Source organism: Urocampus carinirostris, chromosome 7 (assembly GCF_059441175.1).
Source record: "Urocampus carinirostris isolate Australia breed hairy pipefish chromosome 7, RoL_Ucar_1.0, whole genome shotgun sequence".
Classification (NCBI taxonomy): domain Eukaryota; kingdom Metazoa; phylum Chordata; class Actinopteri; order Syngnathiformes; family Syngnathidae; genus Urocampus; species Urocampus carinirostris.
In genome coordinates this window covers 37,354,602-37,364,377 of record NC_142355.1, presented here as the reverse complement: position 1 = coordinate 37,364,377, position 9,776 = coordinate 37,354,602, and the positions used below count along the sequence as shown (strand labels likewise).

The 9,776-nt window shown below is 41.1% G+C and overlaps 1 protein-coding gene and 1 pseudogene across 2 annotated transcripts; one reads left to right on the top strand and one right to left on the bottom strand.

Annotated features, from left to right (window-relative positions):
• Positions 1-2,893: 2,893 nt before the first annotated feature.
• On the bottom strand, positions 2,894-6,859 carry LOC148363241 (chemokine-like protein TAFA-5). 2 transcript variants are annotated; one of them, XM_088340859.1, is made up of 4 exons: positions 6,588-6,859; positions 5,727-5,861; positions 3,723-3,866; positions 2,894-3,601 (listed from the first exon to the last, which is right to left on the bottom strand). In XM_088340859.1, the coding sequence occupies exons 1-3, from the start codon at positions 6,727-6,729 to the stop codon at positions 3,727-3,729; spliced, it is 417 nt and encodes a 138-aa protein (XP_088196985.1). In that variant the 5' UTR covers positions 6,730-6,859; the 3' UTR covers positions 2,894-3,601; positions 3,723-3,726. The 2 variants fall into 2 exon arrangements, with proteins under 2 accessions (XP_088196985.1, XP_088196984.1); XM_088340858.1 differs by having other exon boundaries at positions 3,739-3,866.
• A 2,717-nt stretch (positions 6,860-9,576) lies between these two features.
• Positions 9,577-9,731, top strand: LOC148363240 (U2 spliceosomal RNA; annotated as a pseudogene).
• Positions 9,732-9,776: the final 45 nt, after the last annotated feature.

Below are 9,776 nucleotides of genomic sequence, written 5' to 3'. Positions count from 1 at the left end.
AGCATCAAACCGCTCGCTTCGGTTGCAACGAAAAAAAACCGATACAGAGATAAAGGATTCTGCGGCAAACTCCTTTGACTTGATTGATTTGCCGTTTCGTGATAGTCGGTGTATACCGGATGGTACCCATCATTGACAAATTTGCATTTTCAGTATAGATTTCTTTGTACGCCGTACTCGTCTTAAAATGCATAAAAAACATACTTACGCTACAGGTTGACAGGTATGTCACAGTATATTTATTTTTAAGTTTTAAGAACATTACCCTGTCAGTTTGTTGTAAAATTTCATAGGAAAATTATTTTGGAAGATAGCTATCTTAGTTATTAGCAACTTAGCATGTGCTATATTTGACTTATTTGCCAGCTTAGCAGTTTAAAGTGTTTTTTTCCTATAACATATACCGTATAATACCCATGTATACGTTTAACATATATTTGAAGAAGCAAATAATATGAAACACCCTTTAATGGCGTGAATTGCTGTTTATTATTATTAAAATTTTTCGACAATACAATATAAAACACTTGAAAATCAATCCAAAGAGTTTACATTTTTCAAAAATATTTGATCATTTTCTGGAATTGGGCCATATTGTTGGTAGCACAAACACTACCTTCACGACAAAATATTGCGTTTATGGCTAGTTTTGTTTCAGAGGCTCACTTTAGCAGTTTGTGCTAATCAATCTCAACAGTTTTGAAATTTTAGAGGTATTTTTGTGAAGAATGTTGCCGTCATTTTTAACTAAATTTTTAACATCAAGTGTTATTTTTTTCGGGCAGCACGGTGGGACAGTGGTTAGCGCGTGGCGGCACAGTTCTGAGGTCGTGAGATCGAAACTTTCTGTGTGGAGTTTGCATGTTGTCTTTGCGCTTGCATGGGTTTCAAACTGTCCCGAGGTGTGAATGGGCGAGTGAGTTGTCAACAAATTGTTAAAAATGAAATCAACACAGGGCAGCACGGCGGCACAGTGGTTAGCGTGTGTTTCTGAGGTCATGAGATCGAACTTCCTGTGGAGTTTGCAAGTTCTCCGCGTGCTTGCGTGGGTTTCCTCCGCGCACTCCGGTTTCCTCCCACATTCCAAAAACATGCATGTCAGGTTAATTGGCCGATCCAAATTGTCCCTAGGTGTTAATGAGTGAGTGAATGGTTGTCTGTCTCTGTGTGCCCTGCAACTGGCTGGCAACCAGTTGGGGGTGTCCCCTGCCCACTGCCCAAAGATAGCTGGGATGGGCTCCAGCACCCCCGCGACCCTACTGAGGATAAGCGGTGCAGATAATGGATGGATGCTATTTTTGTTTTTATCTATTTTCTGTATATAGGAAAATGACAAAATGATATTCAAAACGAGAAAAAATGTATTTACAAGGTGAACAGAGAATGTTTTATCACAACCTGACCTTTTTTTCCTAAGATAAGAAAATTGTTTAAATATTAAAATTATGTGCACGATTTTAACTTCTTTTAATTGATTTTATTATTGTTTCCAACACAATCCTAAACTGCTTTATCAAACAAAATCAGCCATTAAATAAACTGTATTTCCTCATTAGCAGTATTTTATTTCCCTTGTCGCTAACTTTCTTAGGACCCGTTATTACCACGACGAAAGGCAAAAAAATGCACGAAATGAGGATAAATAATCAACACGTGTGGTCAGACGCACAATAATTCTTGAAATGATGCTAGCCGACCGGGCTAGCATAGCCAAGATGGCCGCTCATCTCACCCAGTAACGCCTACTTTAGGCTGTGTTCGGGTTTGTGAAGGTTCCGAATATCGAATACCAAAATTTCACTAAATATTTGATTGAATTAAGATTTGTGTCGAAAACAAGGTATCACTATGTATCGTTACTTTTGAAATAGTTTATTTCTCGCTAACAGTTGACATTTGTCCAACAGCATGCGCAGTTCGGAGAAAAACTAAACCTACTTTGATGACGCGAGCGTGTTAAACTCACCAACCGTATGTTAGCATAGCGGCTATCCGTTTAAGAAACAAAAGCGCTATTACTGGCTTGCGAATAAACAATGTTTGTTCCGGCGCCCCCAAAAAACAATGGCCGTAACTAAATCATTCGAACTTTTTCCCAGTTTTGTTTGGCGGCGCCATCAGAATTGAACCTTTTATCTTTAGCCTCGTTTTTAGTAGTTGTTGTTTTGGTTTTTTGTCAACGTCACCCATCAGTTGGCCGATTCGATAGCGAAGTTCGCTTCATTGGGTGCCATGGCGGCGTTAATTGGACCCCCGGAGGAATAGCGAGGCGACCCCATTAAAGCGACGCGAGACTTTGGCCCCGTAAACCGACGATTCGTAGTTTTTTTTTCCTTTGTTGCGTTTTGCCTTCTCTCCGCGCCAATCGGACAAAGTATTCGCCCGTATTGGACGACGCCAACGTTTCCTTCTTGATCGTCAAACTTTGATCTTACCGTATGAAGCTAGCGACAGCGCTACGACATTTCCACGCTTAAAACATCGCATTAAAATGGAGACGGAAACATTTAGAAATGTGTTGATTTCCATCCATCCATCCATTATCTGCACTGCTTATCCTCAGTAGGGTCGCGGGGGGGTGCTGGAGCCCATCCCAGCTATTTTCGGGCAGTGGACAAGGGACACCCTCAACTGGTTGCCAGCCAGTCGCAGGGCACACAGAGACAGACAACCATTCACTCACTCATTAACACCTAGGGACAATTTGGATCGGCCAATTAACCTGACATGCATGTTTTTGGAATGTGGGAGGAAACCGGAGTGCGCGGAGGAAACCCACGCAAGCACGCGGAGAACTTGCAAACTCCACAGGAAGTTCGATCTCATGACCTCAGAAACACACGCTAACCACTGTGCCGCCGTGCTGCCCTGTGTTGATTTCATTTTTAACAATTTGTTACGTAGACTAGTGGTTAGCACACTTACCTTAACAGGTGAAAAGTCCTCAGTTCGAGAACATTTGTTGGCCTGGAGAGGCATGAGAGCCACCAGGCTGTACTTGCCCATGACACACCACAGGAAATGTTGCCCCTGCGACCCGTGTGGTTAATGAATCCAACCAACTAAACATCCCATTAAGGCAAAAACATTACGAAACAATAGAAAAAAAACCTAGACCTGTTTTTTTTACATGACAGCAATTTTCAGGCAAGGAAGTTAATTTTTTCCTAAACACGGAAACTCAACATGCATCAATCAACATTGAAATTAAAACTATTTCATTAAGTTTAAACGAAAATATCTCGAGCATATTTTGTCCCATTATGGACTTCTGATTTGTCTATTTCAAGAGAATTTACTGCCCAAAAGGAAAGTGCTAAGGTATGGAATTTTAATCAGATAAAAAAAAACATCTTTAGGATAAAAATGGCACCAAGTGGTCATCTTTAAGTGGTTCCAAATAGGAGAGAGGGATTTTTGCAACATAGGTGTTAAAAAAGACAATTTTGGGCATATTGAGTACCATTATAAAAATGAAAAGGTTTTAGCTGTTGGAAAGGATTATTGTGCTCAAGAAGTCTTTGAGTGTCTCTGTTCTTGACAAAATAAAACTTTTTAGTCGGATGTTTCCTGCGCCCCGCTCTCACCACCGTCCCGACACCTGCCAGACATAAGCAATCGATTGCGGATTTTGTAACAAAGATGAAAAACTTAATTAAAAAAAGTGCTTTGAGTGAGGCGATATGGACGATTCATTCATAAAGACGGCGGGAAAAAAATACGTTTTTAGTTCCTAACCGTGGTGGTCTTGATGCGGCCCCCCGGTTTTGTGCAGGTCCAACCCGATCGATTGGCGAGCAATCGGCATCCTTCGTCGTCCAAACACGGACTCATCCAGCACCATTGACGATTCCGCACGATGTCGGCTGAATGGAGGGGAATATGTTGGCTCCGTTAGCTAGGGAGATGCTAACCTTACACATTTTGTGCCGTTTTTTCCAGTCTTGTCTGTTGCTTTTATAAATTACCGGTGTTGCGGCGAAAAATAATTGCCTTTAACAGGTCGGCAAGGTCGAAGGGCTCATCACAGGCCTAGAGCGCCCTCTTTCATTTCAGAAGGAAAATAACATGTGAAATTATATATCCGGTAATAATCTGTTGATAATTTCACATTAAATCTATGCAAAAATCTGAGATTTATAGTCCGGAAAATATAGTACTTAAAGGTGAAAACATAAGGCTGCAATCATGACTCTAAGCCAGGAGATGGCGGCAGAGTAAGACATGTATGTGGCATTTTAAAGACACGCTCGAATAAACTTTTCTTTTTCATCTTTTTTGTTCCACCTCCTACAGGCCTGGTTAAAGTAAAATAAAAGCAGATGTGCCCAATGGAAAATAAAACATAAAGGCTTTTTGAACACAGTTGGGCATTGTTAACACATCCTTAACAGAGAAAATATTCAACTTTTTAGGGACACCTCAACAGTGTTGAGAATAACGCTGCTAAAAATAACGCCATTACATAACAACGTTATTTTTTTCAGTAACTGGGTAATCTAATTACTCTTTTCACTGTTACAATGTTGTTATTGTTTCTGGCAGTCAAAAGCGGTGTGTTTCTTTGGCTGCAGATCACCAACGCTGGCGTGTCCCCCTTGGCACACCTGAAGCGGTTCATGGCTCTCCTCAGAATTGTTTACGTGAAGTTACGTCGTATCATGTCATCATTCAAAATAGCGACTACCATAAAGTTAGATATCAATCACGGGTATAGGATCTACTAATGTGCCGAAAGAAAAGGCAAGTGAGGGCTGAGTTTTGACAGCACCCGACTCGTGTCATTGACGAACGAAATGTCTCTATGCGACGTTTTTTTTTTGGTAGCTTTATAAATATTTTAATTATATTTCATGTGTTTTTCAGTGTAATGTGTTTATATAAAAATGTAAAGCATTATTATTTTCTCTTCTTTTATCTCTCTTTTTCCTGTTGTTATTGTATAATTTTCTTTTGTTTCATTTTTCTCCTTTTTTGTTTGTTGTTCCCCTTTTTAAGTCATTCCGTGCATAATGTTACATTAAAATTGGTAACGAAGGGATTAAAGAAAAAAAAAAAACCTGAAAAGTCGCTTTGGCTTCCAAAAATAGTCAGATTTCCCATTCCTAAAAGTAAACGCTTAGTTTCGTATTTGCTAATAAAATTTCAAACCCTTTGACATACAACTTATTTTTAAAGTAACTGAAATAGTTTCTTTCCCTGGTAACTAGTTACTTTTACTTTGGAGTAATTTAGTCTCTACCTTTTTTGAAGAAGTAGTGAGTAAGTATAACTATATATCGTATTAATTTAAGTAACCTGCCCAACACTAGCGCTCGTCCTGGGATCAAGGGATCGTAGGTTCAAAATCCCTGCTCCTCTGTGTTATATGTCGAAGTGTCCTTGGGCAAAGACACTAAATCCCTAATGCCCCCAATAAGCAGGTCGACGCCTTGCATGGCTGCATGGCCGCTACTGGTGTGTGAGTGTGTGTGTGAATGTGTAAGTGTGAAGCACATTGTAAAGCGCTTTGGGAGGTCTTCATTGACTTGAAAAGCGCTAAATAAATGCAGACCATTTACCATTACCATTTACACCTCAAACTACGGACCCCACTTTTGAATAAAATAAAAAAAGATATTATACATCACTGCCAGCTCTGGCCAAAATCGGAACTGAAGCCTCATGTTAGCAAAAAAGCGAAACTCGGGTCCGGTGCCCCTCGCTGGTTGATACGGGGATCTCACCGTGTACGCAGGCAGGCTGCGTTCGGGTTGTTCCAGCGGCTCGTCCTGTCGCGCATGCGCAGCGATACGTTTGTTGGTGTCGGCCAGCTTCGCGCTCCTGCGTCAGAACCTCACAGATTCCCACGCGTCCGTTCCCTGAGCATGATATCCATTATTATTGTTTTTTATTTTGTCTGACATTCAACAAGATTTTACCATAACTTAGCTCATGGGCCAGATTTGGTCAACTGAAAATATGTGACGGCCGACTATTCAGCATGGCATTCTTTGAACATTCTTAAATGAATTCAAAGGTTTGCAGTGCCTCGTCGCTCGCCTTCGTAGTATTTTCATTTGACTCGCAGGCTCTCGTGGAAAAGCGATGCTGAGCCGTTAAAATAGCTTTCATTTGCTTCACCTTTTCATGTTTGTTTCCAGTTAGTTTTTGGGAGTCTGCATGTTTTGTCTGGCAGTGCCTCTTGATATTCTATTCTTTGAAAACAGCCACAAGGTCTTGGCAAATTAGGCAGGCGCAGTTGTTTCAGATTTCCAAAGAAATGACTCCAATTGCCACTTGTCCTCACGGTCAACTTTCCTTCTTTTATTGACAGTCACCGTGTCGGAACTGTGTTGGGCTAAATTTCTCATAGAAAGAAAAAGGCAAGGTGGCTAAAGGGCTACTGCCATCATCTGGTGAAAAGGTGATTGTTTTTTTTGGTACAAAGTTATTTTTTACTGCGGTCATCATTACTGGCAGGCCACATATTGTTAATTTTATGTCAGAGGCCGGTAAAAATTTGATCTTGGGCCGTAACTGCCCCCCCAGTCGGACTTTAAACTCGCCTGACTTAGTTTGTAAATTGTGTGCAAAGATGGACTTACCTTGGCCGAGGTGGTCCTGGTGGAGTGCGCACACAAGCAAGCAGCAGAGCCCCGCCACGCTCAGAGCGCTGCAGTGGGGGGCCCATCTGGGGCGGGCACGGACCCCTAAACCCCACGTCCGTAAGTTGGGGCTCACCTTCATGCCACGGCCAAAAAAAGAGAAAACTTTGACGATCCCGGTTCCGAAAGTCTCCGAAGGTTTTCATTCCACTCGGGTGAATTCGTGAAGCGAAGACGAGAAAACTGAGCGAGAGGAAAGCCCCAATTGACTTTCTCTCCACTATGTGTGAGTGACGTCTCCTCCAAGCCTGTGCGCATGTGCATAACTCCCATTCGTAGGAGTCTCCTTTAGGGCCGCACGGTTTTGGGAAAAAAAAAGGATTTGACATTTTTCAGACCTGTATTGCAATTTCGACACGATTCTCTATCTGAAAAGAAAAGTGCATTTGTGTGTTTTGTTTTTGGTCAGAACTTAACCTGATTGGCCTGTATGAAACCTGGTTGAGACGGCGTTACCGTATCCTAACGTTATTTCTGATCATTATATAGTTACTTCTGAGGTACTGGCTAAATGTTGTATCTAAGGAATAAAGGATTTAGCCGCCGCAACAAGATGACGCCATCTGGACCTCCAGAAACCTGCTGGTATGGAGGTGCAGGCAGATCCCCCCCGTGGCTGTGCTCCAAATGGCTGCAGATACCATACAATCTGCGAGCGGCGGGCCTAGGACGCAGCCATAAAGAAGACTCGTCTGCACCCACCCAGACGGGGGAGACGGAGCTACACTGTGGGAGTCCCGGCAGCAACGGCCTGGGTTGTGGAACCCAGAAGGGAGAGGACCCACGCAGAAGGGAAAGGACCCACACAGAGGACTGGAAGAATGCTGCTTGGGAGGGTGGGATGGCAGAGCTATGCCCTTGCACAATAGTATTGCCTTTTACACGCTGGTTAACTACTGTTAAAAGAAAATAACTCTGAAATTGTTTAATTGATGTTGAAAATGTCAGGAAAAAATGTTAAAACGTCATATCGTCACGTCATATTGTCAGATATAAAAAAATTGTGAATATGCTTGATGGCTGTGTTTTGCTGCTGTTGGTGTCAGTGGATTTGTTCAGACCGAGGACAATCGACTTTGGCCTGGACGGATCTATTGACACTAACAAAGATGTTATATAATGAAATTGTGAATATGTTTGATTTTCGAGAAGGTTTGTTCAAACCTCACTTTGTGTTTGCTGTTAAAAACGTAATATTGGAATATAATATTGTGAATGTGCTTAATTGCTGTTGAGATTGTCATGATTGTTTTCTGTTTTTAGTGTCAATAAATTTGTTCAAACCAAAAAAAAGATGACCTCATCTGCGGTTCCTTCTCAAGGTTTCTTCAGTTTCTTCATGTTGAGGTTTTAGAGTTTTTCCTTGCCCTCATGTAGGTTTTAGATCGGATGGTGCAATAATAATCTATGGTCTGTGCAGCTCTTTGAGACTTCTCGTGATTAATGCCATACAAATAAACAGGACCTGACATGTTTTTGAGTTTTTCCTTGCCCTCATGTAGGGTTAGATCAGGGGATGCTGTCATAATCATCTGTAGTTTGAGATAGTATATGGTCTGTGCAGCTATTTAAGACTCCTTGTGATCAAAGGCCATACAAATAAACAGGACCTGACATGTTTTTGAGTTTTTCCTTGCCCTCTTGTAGGTTTAGATCAGGGGATGCTGGCATAATCATCTGTAGTTTGCAATAGTATATGGTCTGTGCAGCTATTTAAGACTCCTTAAAGTGATTTAAGGCTATACAAATAAACATGACTTGACATGAGAACTTACCTTGAGATGACGTTATTACCAACTAAGAGCATATGACTGTAACAAAATAACATAGATCTACAAATAAAAACAGAATTGTTGTCTAATAAATGGTCTTTATGTCATTACACAAAAATACAATGAAATGGGTGGGTGAACCTTTCAGTGTAAGAAAGTGATTCAGAGTACGTCTGGCTAGCTATATGCCAGCGTCAGGTCATCGCGACTTCCGCAAGGTCAAGTCAAGTCGAGTCATTTTTATTTGTATAGCCCTTAATCACAAAGAGTCTCAAAGGGCTCTCAGTGATAATTTGAAATACAAGATTCCACAAATGAAGTGGTTTTTGAGGAGTACCCGGTAGTAGCCCCAAGTCGTTTGTTTTATGTGTAATGGAGCTGGCGTTGGTGACTAGCCACATTCGGCAGTGGTGGCTGAATTTAGAGTTGTTAGCCTAACTGTTAGCATTGCATTCCAATACCCCCTTAGTTAATTCCCTAATGTAATAACAATTCACGGAGCACCAACTGTAGATCAGCGTTTTTTTTGCGCTCTTCTGATTTTACTCAGAGTCACATATTATTGATTTCATTTAATGGATTCTTTCAACGTAACAAGCTGCTAAAGCTTTGAGCTGCTGCGTTTGTTTTGGTGGCCATTTGTGCAAGGGCTGCTTGACTGACAGTTGACACCAGCCTATCAAAGTTGGGAACACACATATTTCCAATTTTATTATGTATATATTTTCTAGTATGATGAACAAAAATAATACTTGAAATGAGCAAAGTTGATCTGCCAGTAGAACAAACCTTTTTCTATGTTCTAACTTTTTTTTTGCGAAATGAGAATATCAGGTTTAAAATTAAAAAATCTGCACAAGAGTTCCTCTTCATTTGTTTTATTTAATGATACATATTTATTTCATTGGCATTAATTTAATATCGCAGGTAAAACTATCAGATGACAACTTGACGCTTTTTGTAAAATGTAGGTCTATGTTGTCCATTACCCTCAACTTTTCCTTGTATCTAGAATTCGAAAACCTGACTAAACTTTGTAGTTTCATCTTCCATTTTCGCTTGTAATCCAATATGGCGGCCGCTTTAAAAAGTCACGTGACACACAAGAGCCTTTATTACAGAATGGATTGACGACTGTGATCCTAGTATTGTGTCCTAACGGATAATGCCGATTGTGGTTCTAGTATTGTGTACTATCTATTTAGTTACACCATCTTTGATTTTTGCATTTCGGAGATGGAATATGAGCTTGCTCTGTCCACTCCACGCATCGGCCCGGTATTGCAGTACCTCCGGGAACGGTGCATTCGCAATGATCGCAGCATGGCTTTAGGACTAGGACCTTAGCTTGGCCTTT

Bases quoted from the DNA above. Each gene is read 5' to 3' on its own strand.
- LOC148363241 (XM_088340858.1), bottom strand. From the start codon at position 6,729: ATGAAGGTGAGCCCCAACTTACGGACGTGGGGTTTAGGGGTCCGTGCC. The intron at 5,862-6,587 runs GTAAGTCCATCT...TATCATGCTCAG, and splicing joins CCAGGACCACCTCGGCCAAG to GGAACGGACGCGTGGGAATC. The intron at 3,867-5,726 runs GTGAGATCCCCG...CCCTCCATTCAG, and splicing joins GCAGCCTGCCTGCGTACACG to CCGACATCGTGCGGAATCGT.